General features: G+C 49.2%; 1 protein-coding gene across 1 annotated transcript in view; it reads right to left on the reverse strand.

Moving 5' to 3' along the window:
• Positions 1–23,791, reverse strand: part of TCERG1 (transcription elongation regulator 1) — an 800,085-nt gene that overhangs the window by 128,498 nt on the left and 647,796 nt on the right. The window contains exon 16 of the mRNA XM_078653039.1: positions 7,208–7,372. Within this exon, the coding sequence (XP_078509165.1) occupies positions 7,208–7,372 (165 nt within the window). The remainder of the gene's footprint in view (positions 1–7,207; positions 7,373–23,791) is intronic.

A 23,791-nucleotide genomic window follows, 5' to 3' on the forward strand; every position in this document is an offset into this window, starting at 1 on the left:
GCCACTGGCTATGTGGCAGTGAAAACATGGCTTCAGGCCGGTCAGTGTAGCCGGACTTGAGTAGTGTAAAAACTGCAATTCAACCTGTCAACATAAAACCTTTTGACAGGTGAAAATCTCCCTTTTAAATGTTGAGTCACCCCCATGTAGACTGCCGCCAACAAGGCATGGTGCACATCAATTAAAAGTAGGACAGTGGAAATTAAATGTTAGCATGGCCTTATAGTGGGAAGCACCTGAAAGCTATTTTTCGCTGTGACAGACATAGCTGTCCTATGTAGAAAACCAGTGCAGATTAAAAATTCTAATACTGTATTTTAGGAATGAAACTAGATAGAAAATAATTAAACAGCTATTTTTAGTCGTTATTGTAAATCCAATTCAAATGTGAAGTTGGAATTGAAATAAATATTAAGGAAAACGTCACACTTTAAAAGTGACCCTTTCTCTGCCTGAAATTCCCTAAGGCTAAATTGGCATTTGCTCTCCCGTAATTAGCATCTGAATAGGTATAAAAATAAAACTTGCAAAGTACCTCCCAGGAGCAAACAGGCTGACCTGAATAGACCAAGATGACTTCTCTCATGACTGAATATGCAGGGTAGGGGTGTTGGCATCCTCTTTGACAATAGTGTTAAATCATGCTTGACATGTCAGCTGCGTTTACTTATAACACAAGGGTACACTTGAATGGAAAGGAAACCAGAAGTAAACATATATCTTGAGTATCACTGTCTTGTTGCTAAACACCTTATCTTTGTTCTACCGCACTTCTATCTCTGGGTTTATTGTGTGGGTACAGTGACTGTCCCAAACTAGATTTTAGTGCTGGATGTGAGAAGAACCAAGGATTACCATAGTATATACTCACCACCCCCTCCTGACCCCTCAATGCCCATATTTAGTGTGACCGAAGACTTCCGTTATCTTGAAAATGCCCAAGGTGCATAGAGTTAGCCCCGGGAACTTTTACCCCATTGGTTTGAGTGTGCCCAGGAGTCACTCGTGCTCGCTAGTTTGTGTCAGGTACAAATGTGGCATCTCCAGGCACCCACTTCAGAACCCTCCTGGATCTGAGGAAGAACAGAAGAGGAATGGACCCCCTCTCCCTTGTACTGAGGACAAAGTGAACTCCAATGATCATAAGGCTGACCTTTTCAGCTACAGGGATAAAACAAGCTACAAGAGGCCTTTCTGAAACTGCAGATCAGTGGAGACTGAAAGTGATCTAGACCCTACTGTTTGCCTCTGGCTTGACACAGTCTAACACTGCAGTATACAAAAAAGTGATGGATAGAATGCTTGAATAATCAGCCACTGGTAGCAACTTGGGCCGCATCCCTACACATCTTTCTTTTGCACGCCATGCCTTCTCAGTTTGGACCTAGCCATGTGAAAATCAGAACTGACCCAGCTCTAATGAGCAGTCCAGCTCAAACTGCCAGGCCAGGATCTCCATAAACAACCCAGGACCAGTTTCACCCTTATTAGGACTTATCAGCTAGGTACAGCTTGGTTCCAGTGGCACAATGTGCACGGGTCAAATGTATTGGCACACCCATCCCAGTTAGGACGACATACTAATATACAAAAAGCATTCTATCCATCACCTTCTTCTTGGTGTTGCAGTTGGTGCCGTAAGTGCAATAGTATGCCCAGATGTGGGTCCCAGGCTCACTGTGCTACTGGGCCCAAGCTACACCCAAATGAAGAACGCCAAACAGGGAAAAATCAGTCTTGGGTTGCGTCTGTTCTTGTTAACGGAGGACCTGGCTTGGCAGGTAAGGCAGGGTTGTTCCTATTGGAGCAGGGTCAAGACTGATTAGTATATGGCTGGGTCAAAACTTAGATGGCATGGTGTGCGAAAAACGATGTACTGAAGTGCAGCCCCAAGCGATTGCCAGTGGCTAAGATGAATTCAATCATTCCATCCATCACCTTGTTGTTGCAGTTGACACTGTGTGAGCCTAAGTGAACCCCCTGAGATTTTGATGGCTTTAAGTGTACTCCAGTGGTGGATTGGAACTTATAGAGCTAAAGTCAGAAGGTAAAAACTTTGACCAGGACGAACCTCATTGGTGTGTCTGATCTGTGCTTCATTGAGGTCAGTGTCAAACTGGGCCCAGGTCCCAGTCTACAGCACCCATTGTCTAGGAGTCACTTAATGCTTCTTAGGCTAATGCTCCTTAAAATGTTTACCATTCATGTCTCCAGTTCATGTTATCGGATTTGTGGCATTTTGTTTATTAGATTTTACTAAGTTTTTCTAATTTGGTTTAGGATTTTTATAGCTTTGCATTTCGACTTTATTACTGATTTACTAGCTGTTTAAATACTTTACACATTGCCCTATGTTAAGTTTAATACAACAGTCAAAAATGGCAGGGTCAACTCTGCGTTGAGTCAGTGCAATGTAGTACAATAAAAATTCCCAAATTCTAAAGTCTGCTCCAAGGATAAGTGGAACAGCCACCCAACATTCCAAGGTTTGGAGATGGAATCCCCAAATAACAATACAAACAAAATCTTATCCTGAGCAAATGTCCGTTCCAAAGTAAATCCAGCAGTCCGTAGTTTTTTCAGTTTCATTTCAAACGCGAGAATTCCACATAGGTAATATCACAGCCAGGTCTTTAGTGTCCTCCTGAAGGTCAGCAGGTCTTGAGTCTGTCGTAGGCTCAGTGGAAGGGTGTTCCATGTCTTGGCGGCGAGGTGGGAGAAGGATCTCCCGCCGGTGGTTGTTCTTCGGATGCGCGGGACAGTGGCGAGTGAGAGGTCGGCGGGGTGTAGAAGGAGAGCCGTATGTTGAGGTAGGCTGGGCCTGTCTTGTGGAGTGCCTTGTGTGCGTGGATGAGGAGCTTGAAGGATATCCTCTTGTTGACGGGGAGCCAGTGCAGGTTTCTCAGGTGGGGGGTGATGTGGCCGTGTCGTTTTGGATGCGTTGTAGTCGATTGACGAGCTTGGTCGGGGCTCCCGCGTAGAGGGTGTTTCCGTAGTCAAGTCTGCTGCTGACGAGGGCCTGGGTGACTGTCTGTCTTGTATCTGTCGGGATCCATCTGTAGATCTTGCGGAGCATGCGGAGGGTGTTGAAGCAGGAGGAGGAGACAGCATTGACTTGCTTGGTCATTGAGAGCGTTGAGTCGTGGATGATTCCCAGGTTGCGTGCGTGGTCGGTGGGGTTCGGGGCTGCCCCCAGTGCTGTTGGCCACCAGGAGTCGTCCCAGGCTGACGGGTTGGAGCCGAGGATGAGGACCTCTGTCTTGTCCGAGTTCAGCTTAAGACGGCTGATCATCCAGTCGGTGACGGCCTTCATTCCTTCATGGAGGTTGGCTTTGGCGGTGATGGGGTCCTTGGTGAGGGAGAGGATCAGTTGAGTGTCGTCAGCGTAGGAGATTATGTTGAGGTCGTGCTGTCGGGCGACGTGTGCAAGCGGGGCGATGTTGAACAGTGTCGGGCTGAGGGAGGATCCTTGGGGTACGCCGCAGATGATCTCGGAGGCTTCGGAACAGGGGGAGGCAGACGCTCTGGGTTCTGCCGGAGAGGAAGGAGGTGGTCCATTCCAGAGCCGTGTCTCGGTTCCCTGCGGCATGAAGGCGTGCGCGTAGTATGCGGTGGCAGACGGTGTCGAAGGCGGCGGAGAGGTCTAGGAGGATTAGTGCTGCAGTCTCCCCGTTGTCTAGCAGGGTCCTGATGTCCTCAGTGGTGGCGATGAGGGTGGTCTCGGTGCTCTGGTTGCTGCGGAACCCTGACTGGGAAGGGTTCAGGATTCTGTTCTCTTCGAGGTATCGGGTTAGCTGTCTGTTAACTATTTTCTCGATGACCTTGGCCGGGAAGGGGAGCAGAAAGATGGGTCGAAAGTTCTTGAGGTCTCTTGGGTCTGCCTTGGGTTTTTTGAGTAGGGCGTTGATTTCTGCGTGTTTCCAGCTCTCTGGGAAGGTCGCGGTCTCAAGGGAGAGTGATGATGTTGCGTAGATGGAGTGCGATGGAGCTGCTTGCTTTGTTGAAGACGTGGTGCGGAAATGGGTCTGACGGAGAGCCAGAGTGGATTGTGCTCATGGTCTTGATGGTGTCATCAACGCTCACGCTGGTCCAGGCTAGTAAGGGGACGTGGTAGATGGTGTGCGGAGGGTCTGATGTGTTGCTGTCTGTTGGGGCTGTCTGGGTGTTGAAGCTGTTGTGGATGTCTGTTACCTTGCGGTGGAAGAAGGAGGCGAGGGAGTCGCAAAGGGCTTGCGACTGCGGTATGTCGTTGGTGTTGGAGCTGGGGTTAGAGAGTTCCGCCACGATGTTGAAGAGCTCCTTGCTGTCGAGTGCGTTGCTGTCGAGTGCGTTGTTGTCTTCAAGGCGGTCTTTGAAGGAGGTCTTCTTGGCAGCCCTGATGAGGTGGTAGTGGTGGTTGCGGATGGCGTCCTTGTGTGCTGCGTGGCTGTCCGGAGTTTGTTCACTGTGCCATTTCTTCTCTAGGATCCAGCAGGCTTGCTTGGAATCTAGGAGTTCTGCTGTGAACCAGCTATCCCTCTTGCTGGTGTGTCTGTGGGGGGAGGGGGGGTTCTTTAGCCGGGCGAGGGTGTTGGCACAGTCCTCGATCCAGCGTCTGAAGTTGTGGGCAGCGACGTCAGTGTTGGAGGGTTCGGTGCGTGGGTTGAGAACTAGGTTTGCATGTAGTTGGTCTTCGGTGATTTTGCTCCAGCAGCGACAGGGGATCTGTTGGGTGCGGTGGGTTTCTGGAAGGTGAAGTGGATGCAGCGGTGGTCGGTCCAGAGGAGTTCGGTGGTGTGGCTGCCGGAGACGTGCGGGCTTGAGGAGAAGACTGGGTCGAGCGTGTGGCCGGCGGAGTTGGTGGGGTTGTGACAAGGTCTCAGTCCGAGGTTGGCGAGGTTATCGATCAGGGTTGTGGAGTTGTTGTCGTTGTTGTTCTCAAGGTGAAAATTCAGGTCTCCGAGGAGGATGTAGTCGGAGGTCAGGGCGTGAGTGCTGATGAAGTCGGCGATGGAGTCGCAGAACAGGGGGCGGGGTCCGGGGGGGTCGGTAGACTAGGGTGCTTCTGAGGGTGGAGTTGGGGTCTGTGTGGATCTGGAAATGCATGTGTTCGGCAGTGCTGGGCGCATCGTCTGTGCTAGTCGAGACCCTGATGCTGTTCTTGTGGACGATGGCGATTCCTCCTCCGACTCCGTTGGTGCGGTCTCTGCGGGTGATATTGTAGCCGTCTGGGATGGCTATGGCGATGTCGGGTGCAGAGGAGCTGTTCAACCAGGTCTCTGTCAGGAAGGAGACGTCCGGGGAGGTTGTGTTGAGCGGGTCCCAGAGCTCGACAGCGTGTTTGCGTGCAGAGCGGGTGTTCAGTAGTATGCATCGGAGGTGGTTGAGGTCTTTATTGGCGGGTGGTTCGTCGGCTCTGTGGATGGTGTAGCTGCAGTTCCGGCAGGTGAAGGGACCGTGTGTGCGTTTAGGGGCGGCCTTGAAGCAGTTGTGGGTCCTTCCGGGGTTGAGTGCTGGCGTCATAGTGGTGGTGGTCGTCATAGTGGTGGTGGTCGTCATGGCGGGTGTGGGGGCCAGGGGTGCTAGCGCGGTCCGGGCACGGTCCAGGCGCGGACGGGCTTGCCGCGAGCCAGTGGTGCGACCGCGCAGCAGCCGGCATGTATGGGGAGATGGGAGAGAGGAGCAGCTGGGAGGCGGGAGCAGCGAATGGGCAGTCAGGGGGACGGAGCCGCAGGGGACGGAGCCGCAGGGGACGCAGCGGCGGGGGCGGTGAGGGGCGACGAAGGAAACAGAAGGCAAATGGCACAACAATTGAGGGGTAAACGAGTGGCACAGAGGGCAGAAAGGTCACAAAAGGGCACAGAAAATGGGGGAAAACAAGTGGCACAGAAGGCAAGAGATCAATAGAAGAGGGCAGAAAGGTCACAAAAAATGGGGGGGAAACGAGTGGCACAGAAGGCAGAAACGTCACAAATGCAGGGGCAGCTAAGCAACATAAGGCAAAAACGGGCAGAGAGACACTGGGGCCGTGAGGGGGGCAGAAGGAAAAACCGGGAAGCGAGACACGAGGGCAGCGAGGGGAGCAGAAGGGAAACCGGGCAGAGAGACACGGGGCAGCGAGGGGAACAGAGGGAGAGAACGGGCACAGAACACGTACAGGCAGCGGGGAGAAGACAACAGCAGTCACAGACACTACAATGAAAATGCAGTCAATACAATGGGAGCAATGAAAGAAAATACAGGCAATACAATGGAGGATGAGCATACCTATGGCCGACCACTAGCCACCAGGGATGAGGCGCAGGTGGTAGCCGGGGGGCGGAGGAGGGCCTCGAACTTCCTCAGCAGCGGCAGCTGGGGCAGGTACACACAGGCGGTGCTGTACAGAGGTGGAACAACCTACCTGGAAGGGTCAAGGGGTCAATAAGATTGTGCTACAGTTCAGAGACTATGTTGGCTATTAGTTTGTGTCCCTTTTGAAGTTGACCCCTGGACCAATCTGCATTCTTGGTCATGGTTTATAATGGCAGTTAGCTTAATAGGTGTAGAATAGGAATGGTATTTCCCCAGTATGCAAGGTTAATTTAAGCATTCCACAAATGGACTGTACATCTTCATCCCAGGAACTTCCATTCATGACAAATGTTTACAGAAAGCATGTTATGCACAAGAGGCAGCCAAATTGCAGATAAACTCACATACATGCCATGCTCTTCAACTGCCGCAGAACTGTGCTATGCTGTAATATCAGGAAACAGCCGGACTAAATTAAAAGAATAAAAATGTTTGGCTCGTGGCCCGTGTAGATACCAGGACTCTACATTATTACATTAGGGGTACTTAGTAAGGACTGAAAACAAAAATTTAACTTTTATTGAAAAGGAAAAATCAAACCAATTATTTCTGAAATCTGCTTAAAACCTAGTCACCGAAGAACACAAAAGGTTCGGTTAGACCGGAGCTCACTGCCGAAGTGAGGAAAATGTCAAGACTGACAATCAGAGGTATCAAATTACAACCTATTACTTGCTTGGCAACAAACTTTCAGAAACAGAAAACACAGTTGTCTAACCTCTAACTTGGAACCAGAGACTTTAATTGGCATTTCACAGAACCTAACAGTTGTATGCCAGTGCCCTGCACAAAACAGGCTGGAAGGCTAAGTGAAACAAGTCTGAGTACCATTTTCACAAACAAAATTGGTAGAGTGGATAAATATCGAACACACCTTGGCAATTTTTTCAATATACTGTTTGAAGAGGTCCTCCCTCATGGAGGAACCATCCACAGCTTTGTATCGTGGGTCTCCTTCTACTTTGTCTTTCACCTTGCTCCAACGTGACTGACCATCCAAATGGTGATTAGATAGCAAGTCAAAGAAGTCCATTTTCACCTATAATCAAACACAGGCCAAGAACAAAAAACAACCAAAATTAGAATGGAAATGAAGTCCCGAAACTTTAAAAAAAATAACTTGCATAGTCATAACAGAAATGTAAACATTTCATCCTTTTAAAACTGTAAACATATTTTGATTCAATTTACTTAATTTTTTTATTCTGGGTACCTACGCCTATACATGAACTGCAAATTAGATGATGTAAAGTTTAATAAAAACCATCATCAAAGCTGATATAATGCCAATACAAGGAGAAAATATGTATGACTGAGAAACCCAACAAATTTTCAAGGAGTTCAAAAACGTACTACAAGGGAAGAACCCAAACGTCCATGTGGGAATAATTTGGTAGAGGTCTTAATAGCCGCATAAATTACAATGAAAGTATGTTTCTTAAAGATTATTTTAAGTATTCTAGAGTGGTCACTGCACCATTTACTGAAAATTAGTTCTTGCTCCTCACATACACAAAAGAGTTATTAAGGGAAAAGTTACTCAAGTGTAGTTACTGTGGAAAACGTATTCAACAAAGGAATTGCCATCACCAAGAACTGGGAACCTTAAAATTACAGCCTGTAATAAGGCATCCTCAAATATTATGAAAAATGCAGATTTTAATAGTCCCAATTTTTGAAGATGGATTCCCGCAGTAAATAAACAAAAATGCCAGGCTTTACAAAAGGGTATGAGTTAAAATAGAAATGCATATTATACACTTCACTGAATATTATGCACTGTAACGAACCTTCAACTACCCCCCCATACCCCTTCCCCCCAACCCACCCTTATACACCCTAATTCACTCACTGAGGGCTTTTCTCAAGTGTTTCACAAGGGGAAAAGCAAGCACCATACACCTGAGCTCAATAGAAATGGTAATAATAAAGGCTAAGCATTGCATGTCTGCCATACAAAACACATTTAGAAGTCATATGTTAATCCTGATAATATACAATGAATACAGACTACCATTCCTCTACCTGTCTGGCGCAGTTGAGCAGGTAGAGAACTGAAGCAATTTTTTAGCTATTTCAGGACCACCCTGTCAAAAGCCAATCATTAACAAACCTATATGAGTGTTATGATCTAGAAAATAGGCTTAATTGCTTTTAATTTATTTCTATATGGATAGAATTAGAATGCTCAATTTAATCCAAATGCCATAAACAAATAATTGAACTGTAGTCATGTAAGTCAAGTAATGCTATATTTGCACTGCAAAGTGTTATTCTTTGGCCTCTTGGAGTTTTAGGTCCTCCAAGGTCAACTAGGTTAGCAACTTAGGTTTTGCCTCCATCAACGGGTATCTATGGAGGTGGGAAAAGGCCATCCAACATTTCTTTCTTAGTATAGGGTGTTGGTAAGTATTAATAATAGGGCCCTCTATCTAACCAGTGCAAGTGTAGCACTATCGACTGTATTTGTTTATTTAATACACAGGGGATCTGGAACAGGATGTATAATCCACTATAGGGTGGGCTGTTTTGTTACTGAATTAAGAAATTAGGGACTGCTCATCTCGTTCAATGACTACTGGTGCTAGACTAGTGAGTTCTCTCTACTTTTAGGTTCTTTGTTCCAGTGTCCAGGTAGGTTACCACACATTATACAGCACGGCAACGCCCAGTGTTTCCACCATTCTTTCTCAAAACAAATGGTTAGATTGTACAGAAGAACAAATAAAGGTCACCCTCAAACTAAGGTTCGAGTAAGGAATTTGTATTCACAAGAGTTAATTTAGTTAGGGAAAGCATCACACTTATTCTAATAAAAGATGAAATCATGATGAGGGGGGATCTACTTTGAGGATGGACCCCTTACATTAGTCAGGTCCCAGGTTTGAAGTGGGAGAGCTACAGGTGGAAAAAGGAGAATGGCACAAAAGGTAATCACTGTTATGAGCCTGGCTGCATGAATGAGAATATTTGAGAATGAACAGCTAAGATATCCTTCTTGACAGGACATTCATTAAATGGGTCTTCCATTTCGAAATGGGTTTCTCTTCTACAAGTTTCTCTGGCTTTAGTAAGAAATGTAAACACCACTCTAAGAAGAGAAGATCTTAAAATATAAACTTTCCAGCACCTGTGCTCTTAGACTTAACCTGTTCACTGACAAACAAATCATTCCTTTCATTTAGGTCAGCAGATCGAACAACTTTTGTCTAAAAGCGTATTCAAAGAAGTTTGACCACCTATTTGAATTTCTTGTTATCACTGAAAAAGCAATAAAACAGAGTAGGCAGTCCGTTATCCACTCTTGGACAAATTACGCTAAGTGCCATTACACCTTTCATTCTTAAGAGCTAATTAGGCATGTGTTGTTGTCCATAGTTGCAGCAAGATCAGAATTTGTTTTTCAATCCTCTGATAAGCTGTTTCACCTAAGAGAGCATGCACGTGTGTGTCACAGAACATGAGTCTTTCTACAGTCTCACCCTGCCTTGAAGATGCATCAAAATGGTAAATCTGATTATGTTCCCAGAGAACTACAGCTTCCTTGTGAAGGAGTCACATTTTCAATAATCACTACTTGTTTATGTAAGTAGCTATTAATCCCCAGGAAGATAAACAGACTGCAGAAGTTATGATGATGCTGGGAAACATAAGTATAGAGGAAACCAGCATTGTTTGAGGGGGAATTAGTTACACTGCGATCCACAAAGCCAGGAATCAGAAAAGCTTTTGATCCAGTCACAAAAATATAGATCTTTAGGAGCACAATGTAATAGTCATATCAGGTGAACTTCATCTGTTAAAAGGTTCCATACAGATGGGACAAAATTGCATTGACACAATATTACTAGACTAGTAATACAGCAAGAGGTAGGTTTCTTTGTGAGTATATTCAATCATGTCTCTTTTTATATTGGTTTTGCAAATGACATTTACAAACCATGCATTCCAAAGCATCTTTAATACACTAAGATGTGTTATTTAGCAACATACTGAGCCTGATTTTGGGGCATAATTTACTAACAGCAGCGTACATTTCTTCATTTGAAATGGTACGTGTCTGGACACAAACTGTAGACTGCAACCTTGTCTTGTCCACTTTAGTCAAGACATCACAAATAAAAGGCCACCCATCAGCACAGAAAAATATCTTTTGATGCTCCTATTCTGAGAAATCAGTAATGCATGTAACCAATGAGAGAGAAGAAACTTAATAAATCAACAATGCAAACCTACATTGGTCTTTTTCGGAACATGTATTGATCTTGTAACAGTTACCAAAACATGCAAGTGGTACTAAAATAGGAAGCTTTCTAAGCAATGTATAAAGTAAATTTAAATGTACAATCCAAAATGCAACACCACCCATCACCAACTCAACAGGAACAAAATAAATAACTAAAGAGATCTGCCACATCACCCTGGTCACCAAAGGACTAACTTAGTCTACTACTTTTTGTTGTCCAAACTAACTACATCTCACAATGACAATCATAAGGGATGATTTTAACCAAGTGCATCCCAGAAAACCTCCCAACATTGCTCTTCAGCCAAACAGTCAGGACCATAAACCTAAACAGAAAATCCCAGAATGGACAACACTGTGTGGTGACCAGCTTAGTGAACCAAGACAACAGCAACTATAAAGGGGCCTGTAGAGCTGAGCAGAGCTACCAGTTTGATTAAAACCATCAACTTCATGCCCTTTGTCTCAAACTTCTTTATCCATCGCACTAGGCATGCATTCCATAACACGATGACCACACCTCAGTGGGTCATCATGCATGACATGGATACACTTCCCATAAAGGATTAAAACAAAGACACAACTCTTCTAACCACACAAACTATACAATGTGGGGTGCTACCCATGGAGGCAAGTACTTCTGCATCCCACACTGGGACAGTAGGAGACAAATCATACAAAACAACTTTGATACTTTGACAAACAAACCCTAATCATCAACCTGCCAAAACTTGGTTTTGGAACTATACTAAACTGCTACATAGCCCTAAAATCCGCAGTACCCAAACCTGCATTACTTTAAAGTGTAACCACTATTATGGAAGCATATGCCGTGCCAAACTGTCCCACATATGGTACTTACAAAACACTTAAATGAAAAAAACGTTAGCCTTTCATTACAAGAATGTGCCGCTAAGGAAGATTTGATTGGTAATCTGCTGCCTATTTAAGGTCTGGCCTACAGGTAGTAGCTTTACCGTGCCTCATGTAGTGGAAGGAAAATGCTACTTACCAGTATGCATCTGTTCTTGGCATGTAGAGCTCCAGAGTTGTACACTTAAGCATAGATCGCCATTTGGTGTTTGGCTCGAATGTTTGCATGTTGTTTTTGTCTTCAAAGAAGTCTTGTAGTGACGAGGTTGGAGACGACTCCTTCGGTCGACAGTGTGCATGGGCATCGACTCCATCCTTAAATTGTTTTTGCCACGGAGGGTTAGATGGAGTAGTGAGAAATAGAAAGATGTTAATGTGTAATGTGTCTAAGTTAGGTAACACTGGAACGATAGAGGTATCCGGGGAGGCGGGTGGGCATGTACAACACTGCAGCTCTACATGCCAAGAACAGATGCATACTGGTAAGTAGCATTTTCCGTTAGAGGCATATGAGCTGCAGATTGTACACTTATGCATAGACTATACAGCAGTTACCGCCTTAGCGGTGGCTACCTGTATCTGTTGCAGTAATTTGGAATAATGTTCTCAATACAGCCAGGTCCACACTAGCTTGTTTTTGCGTGCACATCTACACAAGCGTGTTTTGTGAAGGTGTGTGGTGGGACCCAAGTAGCTGCTTTGCATTTGTGATCTAGGGGAATGTTCCCTAAGAATGCCATAGAAACCCCTAGTTTGCGTGTAGAATGAGTTCTAGGGGGAATGGTTAGTGTGCGTTTGACTTTTATGTAGCATATTTATATGCATTTTACAATCCACCTTGCAATTCCTGTTTTAGATATAGGATTACCTTTATGAAGTAGGGAGAAAGGCACAAAAGTTGTTTTGTTTTCCTAAAAGATTTTGTTCTTTCAATTTAGTAAAGTATTGCTCTTTTAACGTCTAATGTGTGAAGAGCTCTTTCAGCCACTGAGTCTGGTTGAGGAGAAAATACTGGGAGTTCAACCGACCGGTTTAGATGGAAGGTAGATACTACTTTGGGTAAAAATTTTGGGTTAGTTATAAGAACCACTTTGTTATGATGAATTTGTAAAAATGGTTCTTGTATGGTTAATGCCTGGAGTTCACTTACTCTTCTGAAGGATGTGATAGCAACCAAAAAGGCTACTTTCCAAGTGGGGAACTGCAGCTCACATTTGTGGAGGGGTTCAAAAGGAGGACCCATTAGCCTGGCAAGGACTATGTTAAGGTTCCACAGCGGAGAGGGTGGAGCTCTTGGTGGAATTATTCTTTTAAGTCCTTCCATGAAAGCTTTGATAGCAGGAACTCCAAACAAGGACAATTGTTCGTTTTGTAGGTCGGCTGTTATGGCGGCTAGATGTAACCTAATAGATGTATATGCTAGGTTACAATGTTGTAGATAACAGATGATGTTCTGAATGGAAGCATCTTGTGGACTGATCTTGTTGTGCATGCAGTAAATGACAAATCTCTTCCATTTTGCTGCATAGCATGCCCTTGTTGTAGGGCGTCTGGTTTCCTTGATAGTATTCATACAGTCTGGCGGAAGACTGAGGTAGCCAAACTCTAAGATCTCAGGAGCCAGATCGCAAGGGCCACCACTGCGCCTGTGACAAGGCCTGGTCACCCCCTCCTGCTCCTGCTGACGCCGCTTGCAGCCTTCTCCTGCCTGCCTGACTGCCTGCCGCTTCCCGAGCGGCCCAGCTGCCGCTGAGCCGCCCGCCTGCCCAAGACTTTCCCGCCGCTGCCTCCCTGCGGCCCGCCCCCAGCCAGCCCATTCGCCGCCCCGCTCCCGCCACCCAGCTGACCCGCCCTCCCGGCTCCTTACTTATGACGTCCACGCGCAGCGGGCGCGCCGATTGTGTGCCGAAGGCGCGCCAAAGGCAAGCCCGTCTGCGCCCGTCCGCGACTGGACCGCACCCAGCAGCAGGACCCCTGGCCCCCGAGGACGCCAGCCAACACGACGGACCTACGACCCCATCTTCCTCAACGCACTCAACGCCGGCCGGAACCCCGCCTGCTACCGAGCCACCCCGAGACGCACCCACGGACCCTTCACCTGCCAAGACTGCAAATTCACCTGTCTCCGGACCTGCACCGCTCCCGCCAAGCCAGACACCAGGAGCAAACACCTGAAGTGCATCCTGCTCAACACCCGCTCCGTCCACAGGCACGCCGTCGAACTCTGGAACCTGCTCGACACAACATCACCAGACGTCGCCTTCCTCACAGAAACCTGGATGAACGCCTCCTCAGCGCCCGACATCGCCATAGCCATCCCGGACGGATACAAGATCACCCGGAGGGACCGCGTCAACCAGACGGGAGGAGGCATCGCCATCGTACACAAGAACACCATCCGCATCTCTACCAACTCCGACGAAACCTTCACAGCCGCCGAACACCTCCACTTCCAGATACACACCGACCCCAAGACCACCCTCAGAGGCACCCCCCTCATCTACAGACCCCCGGGACCACGCACACAATTCAGCGGAGACATCGCAGACTTCATCAGTCCGCACGCCCTTCCCTCCGCTGACTACATCCTCCTAGGGGACCTCAACTTCCACCTGGAGAACAACAATGACAGAAACACCACCACCCTGCTGGACAACCTCGGACTCAAGCAACTGGTGAACACCCCCACCCACTACGCCGGCCACACGCTTGACCCAGTCTTCTCATCCAGCAAGCACATCTCCTTCAGCCACTCCACCGGACTCCACTGGACTGACCACAGCTGCGTCCACTTCAGCTTCAGAAGAACCACGACCCACCACCGCCCGCAACAGGTTCCTCGCCGGAGCTGGAGCAAGATCACCGCCGAGCAGCTCACCGCCTCCCTCAGCCAGAACCCTCCCACCAGCACAACGGACCCCAACGAAGCAGCCAGCAACCTCACCAAGTGGCTGACCGCCTGCGCCGATGACCTCGCACCACTAAAGAACCCTCCCAGCAGACCCGGCAGCAAGAAAACCCCCTGGTTCACCGACGAACTCAAGGACTCCAAGAAGAACTGCCGCACCCTCGAGAAAGCCTGGCGGCTCGACCAGACCACAGACAACAGGACCGCCCTCAAGCACGCCACCCGCAAACACCATCAGCTGACCCGCGCTACCAAGAAGACCGCACTCAAAGAACGACTGCACAACAACGCCCACGACAGCAAGAAACTCTTCAGCATCGTCAAAGAGTTCTCCAACCCCAGCGCCGGAATCGACATCACTCACTCGCAAGACCTCTGCAACTCACTCGCCTCGTTCTTTCACCGCAAGATCGCCGACATACACAACAGCTTAGACGCACAGACCACGCACCCTACCACAGAACGAACGCCCGCCACCACCACCCTCTGCAACTGGACCCCGATCAGCACCGAAGACACCACCCGCACGATGAACACCATCCACTCCGGATCCCCCACCGACCCCTGCCCCCACCACGTCTTCAACAAGGCCGACGCCATCATCGCACCCCATCTCCGGGACATCATCAACACCTCCTTCTACACGGCCACCTTCCCGGAGAGCTGGAAGCACGCCGAGCTCAGCGCCCTCCTGAAGAAACCTACGGCGGACCCCACCGACCTCAAGAACTACCGTCCCATCTCGCTCCTTCCTTTTCCTGCCAAAGTCATCGAGAAGACCGTCAGACAGCTCGCCGCCTTCCTCGAGACGAACGGATCTCTCGACCCCTCGCTGTCCGGGTTTCGGGCCAACCACAGCACCGAGACCGCCCTGATTGCAGCCACTGACGACATCAGATCCCTGATCGACAACGGGGAAACAGCGGCCCTCATCCTCCTGGACCTCTCTGCTGCGTTCGACACTGTCTGCCACCGCACCCTAGTGCAGCGCCTCAGCAACATCGGAATCCAAGAGAAGCCACTGGAGTGGATCATCTTGTTCCTCACCGGAAGAACCCAGAGAGTTTGCCTCCCGTTCAGATCAGAGGCCACCGAAGTCTTCTGCGGCGTACCACAAGGATCATCACTCAGCCCAACCCTCTTCAACGTCTACATGAGCCCCCTCGCAGTCATCGCACGCCAACAACCTCAACATCATCTCCTACGCCGACGACGTCAACTGATCCTCTCCCTCACCAACGACCCCGCCATCGCCAGAGCTAGCCTACACGAAGGGATGAAAGACGTCGCCGAGTGGATGAAGAACAGCCGCCTGAAACTGAACTCAGACAAGACGGAAGTCCTCATCCTGGGATCATCCCCCTCCGCCTGGGACGACTCCTGGTGGCCCCCTGCCCTGGGCACCACTCCCAAACCAACGGACCACGCACGCAACCTGGGCTTCATCGTGGACTCCTCCCTCTCGATGACCAGACAAGTCAACGCCGTCTCCTCATCATGCTTCAACACCCTGCACATCTGCAAGATCTTCAGATGGATCCCCACCGAAACCAGGAAGACCGTTACCCAGGCACTCGTCACCAGCCGACTGGACTACGGGAACACCCTCTATGCCGGAACCACAGCCAAACTTCAAAAAAGACTCCAACACATCCAGAACGCCTCCGCACGACTCATCCTGGACATCCCCCGACACAGCCACATCACCGGACACCTGAGAGACCTGCACTGGCTCCCCGTCAGCAAGAGAATCACGTTCAGACTCCTCACCCACATACACAAGGCTCCCCACGACCTGGGCCCCAAGTACCTCAACGACCGCCTGACCTTCTACACGCCCACCCGCCAGCTACGATCGACCAGCCACGCCCTCTCCACTGTACCACGCATCCGCAGAGCCACCGCCGGAGGAAGATCCTTCTCCTATCTGGCAGCCAAGACTTGGAACTCCCTCCCCATCCACCTTCGGCTAACCCAAGACCACCTCTCCTTCAGGAAGCAGCTCAAGACCTGGCTGTTCGAGCAGTAACGTACCCCTCTCCCCCAGCGCCTTGAGACCCTTCCGGGTGAGTAGCGCGCTATACAAATGCCGTGATTGATTGATTGAAGGAAGGGTTGATTGGGATCTAGGTGCTGTATCTGTCCATGGTTCGGAGTAAGAAGTTTGGGTGAGAGGTGTAGCTTTTGGTGGGGTACTACTGATAGTTCCAGTAGAGTTGTGAACCATGGATGTCTTGCCCATGTTGGAGCAACTAGGATCATTGTGAGAGAATGTTGTTTGAGTTTCCATACTACCAACAGTGAGCGGGAGAGGCGAAAAAGCGTAAGCAAATTTGTTTGACCAATTCATCCATAGCGCATTGCCTTTGGACACTGGGTGTGGATACCTGGCGGCGAAATTTGGTCATTTTGCGTTTTGGTGTGTGGCAAACAGATCTATCTCTGGGTTTCCCCACAGTTGAAAGAATGGGAGAAGAACTTGAGGATGCAGTTCCCATTCGTGGGTCTGTTGTGCTTGACGGCTGAGCAGATCTGCAATCTGATTGTGTACCCCGGGTAAGTGTTCTGCCAGGAGGTATATGTTTTGCGGAATGGACCATCTCCATAAGCTTTGCGCTAAGTATGGCCCATCTCCATATGCTTTGCGCGAAGTGCGATAGCTGTAGGGAGTGTGTCCCCCCTTGCTTCTTTATGCAATATATTGCGGTCATGTTGTCTGTGCGGATTAGGACAGATTTGCCTAGAAGGTGCAGTTGAAAAGATTTCAATGCTATGAATATTGCTAACAATTCCAGGTAGTTGATGTGAAATTGTTTTTGTTGGGGGGTCCAAACCCCATGAATGGTATAGATTTGAAGATGAGCTCCCCAGCCGGTGAGCGATGCGTCTGTTAGCATTATCTGTGGAACTGGCTCGAGGAACGACCGCCCTTTAGAAAGGTTTTGTGTGTTCCACCATTGCAGAGAGTGGTGGGTGCGGTCGTCCACCAACACCAGATATGTAAGCTGACCCGGAGGCCTGGTTCCACTGACGTGCTAGGCATTCCTGTAGTAAGCTGACCCGGAGGCCTGGTTCCACTGACGTTCTAGGCATTCCTGTAAAGGACGCATTTGTAGTCTTGCATGAGGAACGAGAAAAATGCAAGAGGCCATCATCCCTATTAGTTGCATGAACATTCGCGCTGGAAGTTTTGAATTTAACGTTTTTATAGCAGTCATCCTGACTGGGTTGGGATATGCTAGGGCTGTGGAAGTATTTATTGTAGCCCCTAGATATTGCTGTATTCTGGACGGTTGGAGATGGGATGTGTGCTGATCTAGTGTGAATCCCAGACTGTGAAGCAGTTGTATGGTACGGAGTGTGTGTTGAACACAGCTGTTGTGGAATTTTGCTTTTATGAGCCAGAAGAGGATGAATGGGAATGTGGAAGCAGGCGTTCTTTAGATCGAAGGTGGAAAGAAAGAGGCCTTGCTGGAGTAGTGGGAGCACTTGTAAGGTGACCATGTGGAAGTGGTCTGATTGGATGTAAAAGTTTAGCGGTCTGAGGTCCAATATTGGCCTGAGAGAGCCGTCCTTTTCGGAATCAGAAAATATAGGGAATAGACCCCTGTGCCTTAATGGGGCAAGAGAACCGGATCCATTTCATGTTTTTGTAATAGCGCAAGAAGCTCCTGTTTGAGAAGCGTTAGGTGTTCTGATGACATTGGACGCTGTTTGGGAGGAATGTTGGGAGGGGTATAAGTGACTTCCAGGCAATAACCATACTGGATACTTTTTCTTAACCAACTGTCTGTTGTGATGGAAACCCAGACAGGTAGGAACTGTGAGAGGCGTCCCCCGACAGGAGTGGGATGGTCGGAGGGAAGCACTGGGAAGTCACTGTTTGGTGCTAGGTTTGCTGCGGGTGTTATTACCGTGCCGCTGCTCTTGTTGTTTCCCCTATAACCTTCCCTGGAGTATCCTCTAGAAAAGAAGCCCTGGTAGGGACTTTTGTAGGATGAGGGCGGGTGCTCTGGTGTATTTGTTTTGGAGTCTGATCTATAGAAGGAACGCCGAAAGGAGCCTCTGGTAGAGGGCGATTGCAATGCTCCCATAGACTTGGCAGTCTCCGTATCCTTCTTTATCTTCTCTAAAGATGTGTCCACTGCAGGGTCAAAGAGGTGTTCCTGGTCAAAAGGCTGATTTAGGATGGTAGTTTGTACTTCTTGTTTAAAGCCAGGCATGTCTGAGCAGCAAAACACTGGTATTTACTGCGCGGGACACGGTGCCTGCTGTGTCGACCAAGCATTTTATGGAAGCATTAGTAATTAATTTGCCTTCCTGTATAAGGTCATTGGCTTTGTCCTTATATTGCTGAGGGAGGTGTTGAACGGGCTTTTCCAGCTCATCATAGTGAGCCCTATCATACCTTGCTAGATGGGCTTGTGTGTTTGCTATCTTTCATGAGTCGGCAGCTTGAGATGCCATACGATTGCCTGATGCGTCCAATAACTTAGATTCTTTGTCAGGAGGTGGTGTGTCACCTGAGCCCTGAGAGTTTGCTCGTTTGCGCGCATTGGCTACGACTAGGGAATCTAACGGGAGTTGACCCCGGATGTAGATGGGGTCGGTAGGAGCTGCCTTGTATTTTTTTGTCTACTCTGGGATTAAGAACCCTAGCTCCAACTGGGTCTTTGGACACATCAGGTGTCTAAGAAGACCTTTAAGCATTGGCAATACATGTGAAGATGTTTGTGGTTGATCAAAGGTCTCTAACAGAAAATGCTCTTCTACAGGGTCCCAATGTAGTTTGACTCCATGGTATGTTGCGGCCCTATTGATTAACTAGGCAAAACCCACATTGTCATCTGGTGGAGATGGTTTTGAGGGGTAGTAGTCTGGATCATTGTTAAGATCAGGATCAGTATTGTAATCATGCCATGGGTCTGGCTCTTGTCGTGGACCATCAGGATAATCAGTGTCTAAAGGCACTATATCTTCATCTTCTTGCCTATCCCCATGTGCATCCTCACTATCCTCTGGTTGTGGAAAATGTGGAGAAATGATTAAATTAGGGTTAATTGGTAGAGGGGGTGGAGGTGAAGTGTTAGTAGCCATGTGTGCTTTCTTTAGAGGAACTAGTGGCTGTGGTAAATGTTCCGGTTTCCTCTTTGTAGGTAGCTTAGTAACTATATGACCAGTCTTTGGATGGGTTAAGATGGTGGTTTGCTTTGGATCGAGGAGAAAAAGTTCTTCGGTATCGAACGTTTTATTTGGTGTGGAAGATTTCGCTTTGGATACTGTTTTTTGCTGTTTTGTGACAGTGTCCGGTATTGAAGATTTCCCTGGCTCTGAGGTCTTCGATGCGGGTTGTTTCGGCTCCGGAGGCGTTTGCTTAGGAGGCTTAGTTATGGGAAGCTTGTCTTTTAAAGTTTTCGGTTCCAGGGTATTCGGTGCTGGGGTCTTATCCATGTGTTTTGATGCCAGGGTCTTATCAGTCTGCTTCAGCGCCGATGTTTTATCCGGCAGCTTTGGTGCAGAGGTTTTATCTAGCTGCTTCAGTCCCGAAGATGTTTCGGTACCAGGTGGCTGGCTCGAGCCTGAAGGCTTTTGTTTGTCCGAAGACGGGGCTCATGAAGTTTTTGTATGGTGTAGACCTGAGCCCGAAGGCGAAGGTGTCACCGGAGCCTTTGTTATGGGCTTAGGTAGGGCGGGAGTCTCAGTACTCACGTCCATTTTAGCCGGGGTGATGTCAACTTCGGCATCGGAGACGTCTACTTCGGAGTCTGGGGCCTGATCTGGTCCCGGTAAGCTATCGGGACCTGCATAGAAGATATCCAGAATGGAACCTGTGCCTCGGGACATCTCGTGGCGTCGAGCTAGACGATCCCAGATGTTTTTCTTGGACTTGAAGGATAAACGTACAAGTTATTTACCTTTGGTAACGATGTATCTGGTAGAGAAGGTTCTAGCCGCAGATTCTTGAACGTAGAATATACCCAGGCGTGAGACTGGATGACCTCCGCGTGCTTAACGTCAGCGAGATCACATAAGCCCCACCCCAGCGCACTGACGTCAGTTTGCTTCAGAGTACTTTTCTGCGACAACGCGGAGCCATAACAACAAAACTGAGGGGAGCATGGGAACAGTGTACGAAAACCAGAGAATAAATAGAGAGAAATGAAAGGCGAGGCACACCACTTGACGACCCCAAAACACCAGAAGGCGACAACAGCAGGCCAGAAGGACAGACCGCGGCGCATCGCAAGCCACTCCAAAACCATTAGCAAGAGGATCGCACCTGCAACATACTGTGACGCCACGGAGAGCAGAGGCCCGAAAGACGACCACACCTCCCAGCACATGACAGAGCTATATAATAGCTACCAAAATCCCACATGGGTCATGTTACGTCCCAAGACATGGGAACCCTCTTAGGAAAAAATATCCGCAGCAGAGGACAAACAAAAAAGACCTGCGGAGGAACCGCAGACGGCTTGCCAATCAGCCAAAAAGAATACACAGAAGGCCTATCTGAGGGCCAACACGGCTTACCAACAGCCAAAACCACAAGCAAAAAGGGCCGGACCAGCAGCCAACAGCACCACAGTCCTAACAAAAGTACCGGAAGGCACAACAAGGACACCAAACACACACAACCGGGGCTACTCGCAACAAGGCCCCAGAACACAATGGAAGAAGACCTCCCAAAAACCAGAATGACTCACCGGTCACTGAGGGGGAGAAGGAGGAGAACGACGACTGAGCCCTGCCAGAAACCTCTGAATGGCAGAATCCGCAGGGGCGTGGAACAAGAGTGCCATCAAAAGGAAGGTCCACCAGCCGGTCTCAACGATCTCCGGGAACACACTATCCCGTAGCCAGGCATGTTGGCGGAGGGCCACAGAAGAAGCCATGGTACGACCAAGCACCTCCGAAATGTCCAGAGCGGAGAGAAGAACGAAAGACGCCAGCTCCCGGCCATCGAACACATGGTGCCGCAGATCAACACAGGCTCCCTCCCGAGAAACGGCAGACAGAAGGGACTCAGCTGAATCCCACAAGCAAGAAGTGGCCCTAGCCAAGACACACAGAGTGTTAAGGGCCAGCAAGGCCGCATTGGTGGAGGTGAAGATATTGCGCCCCCAAGAATATAACCAGCTGGCCTCCCGTGACGGGGAGACAACACTGATGGCAGGGCAAGAAAGGCAGTAAGTAAAAGAGGGCCCCTGGTAGAAGGGTGAAGGGAAAGACTCCGGGTCATGCGGCGCAAGGCGGTGGCGTGCAGAAGGTGATGGGGAACTGGGTCCCTCGTGGCGGGCCATCCTCAAGCCCCCAAAAGCAAAGTGTGGAGCGAAGCCTCGAAGGGAAGAAGCAGCTCCCAAGCACCAGAACCCTGATGGAGGACCTCCAGAAGATGATCCATGGTGAAATAGGCAGCTGGATCACACACGAGCAAGATTTCCGCCGCCGTGCGAAGGCAGCACCCACCTCCGTAGGGCCCCGCGGCAGGGTAAACAGCTCCTCTGTGGGTGACTGCTGCAAGCTAAGGCGGCCGTCCCCCAGTCCTACCAGAGGAAGGAAGGCCAAGTCTGGAAAGGGGGAAAAAGGGACCAAGGAATGGGGCGCCTCTGGCGAAGACTATGGTCGAGGCCACGGCGAGGAGCCGTCCTTAGACGACGCCGGGGAAAAAGCCACGACGCGGCGACCCGTCTCTGGAGAAGATGAAACCATCAACCGCCGAACCTCTGGGGAGGAGGGGGCGCCCGAAGACTAATCAACAACCCGATGCCGGCCTGGCGCTGTAGAGTCCGCGACTGGGGGCAGGTCAACGTCGACCGGTGCTGTAGGGGACACCAAACCGACCTCCGCCACAAAGCACGGCGCAAGAGACCGCGGCTGGGCCGGAGCCGGGGGGGCTAAGGAAAGGCACCGAAAAGGCATCAACTCGACCCCCACTGAGGCAGTCGCCTGTGAGGAGGTACGAGGGGGACTCTAGGACAAGCACCGACCCCTAGCAGGCCCCTGCGGCGCCGCCAGGGTCAGCAACCACCAGCGCCTGAGCGGCGTCACCTCAGACAAGGCCGCCACCTGCCCAGAGGACCGAGGTGGACTCGGGGACACGACAGAGCCCCGGCAACCTCCTGCGACCTCACAGGGACCCCCGCGAGGGTTTGCAGCGAGGCAGAGGCGCCGCGGTCTGAAGGGTCGCACCCCGATGGCACCACATCCTCTGAACCTGGAGCCGAACCTGTCGGGCCGGAGCCGCCAGCGACGCAACAGAAGTCCCAGCACGTGACAAGGGATCCGCGGATGGCCCAGGAGGAGAAGGAGGAGCCAGCGAGGCCTGCAAGGCCGACACATAGGCCTCCCTCTGGGATTTAGTCGCCCCCGCGCCGGAAAACTAAGACCCCCTAAATCACTACATCCTGGCTGAATACTTCCACATGGTCACCCTTCAAGAAGTAATACCAGTGTTACAAAGGGTCAACTTCAAGTCCGCATTAGACCTAAAGGATGCCTACTTTCATATACCCATCCAACCCGCACATCGCAAATACCTACGGATTGTCTTCCAAGGAAAGCACTGTCAATTCAAAGTGCTTCCCTTCGGAGTCATCACTGCCCCACAGGTATTCACAAAATGCCTAGCAGTGGTGGTAGCACTTCTGCGCGGCAAAACATTCACGTATTTCGTCACTTAGATGATTGGCTTATAAAAGCCAATAGCTCCCACATTTGCAGCCCACACACACAAAACACACACCATACTACATCAACTAGGGTTTACCATCAACATGCGAAATTCACACCTAAAACCATCAAAAATTCAACTGTATTTAGGGGTCATATTCAATGCGCTCTTGGGGTTAGCATACCCAAATACAGCCAAAATACAAAACATTCACACACTAGCCCAGCAGTTTAAAACTGGGCTTCAAGTCAGTCTGGACACTCATGCTCCTTTTAGGCATGATAACATCCTGCATCACAGTAGTCCAACATGCCTGTCTTAGTTCGATAATGGGTCGAAGTAAACCGTGCTTTTTGGGAAAAAGTAAGTATAGTGAATATACTCTTGTTCCTTGATGTTGAAGTTGGACTGGCTCTATGGCTCCTTTGAGTAAGAGAGCTGTTAACTTTGGGTTGAGCAGAGCTTGGTGTTGTATGGAAAGTTTGTGCTTGTGGTGTGTAATATTTGGAGGAGTAGTGATGTGCTCCAGACAGTAACTATGTTGGCTAATGTTCAACACCTATTGATCTGTGGTAATGGATTTCCATTTTGGGAAGAAGTTTGGTAGACGTCCTTCGACAGGTGTTTGATGGTTGAGGGGAAATGTTGAGGAAGTCATTGTTTGGCTGTAGTATTTGGGGTACAAGTAGAATTTCGGAGTCTGTGACCTTTGAAATTATTACTCCTGTATGTGACCCTGTAGAAGCCTCTGGAGGTG

Source organism: Lissotriton helveticus, chromosome 7 (genome assembly GCF_964261635.1).
Source record: "Lissotriton helveticus chromosome 7, aLisHel1.1, whole genome shotgun sequence".
Lineage (NCBI taxonomy): Eukaryota > Metazoa > Chordata > Amphibia > Caudata > Salamandridae > Lissotriton > Lissotriton helveticus.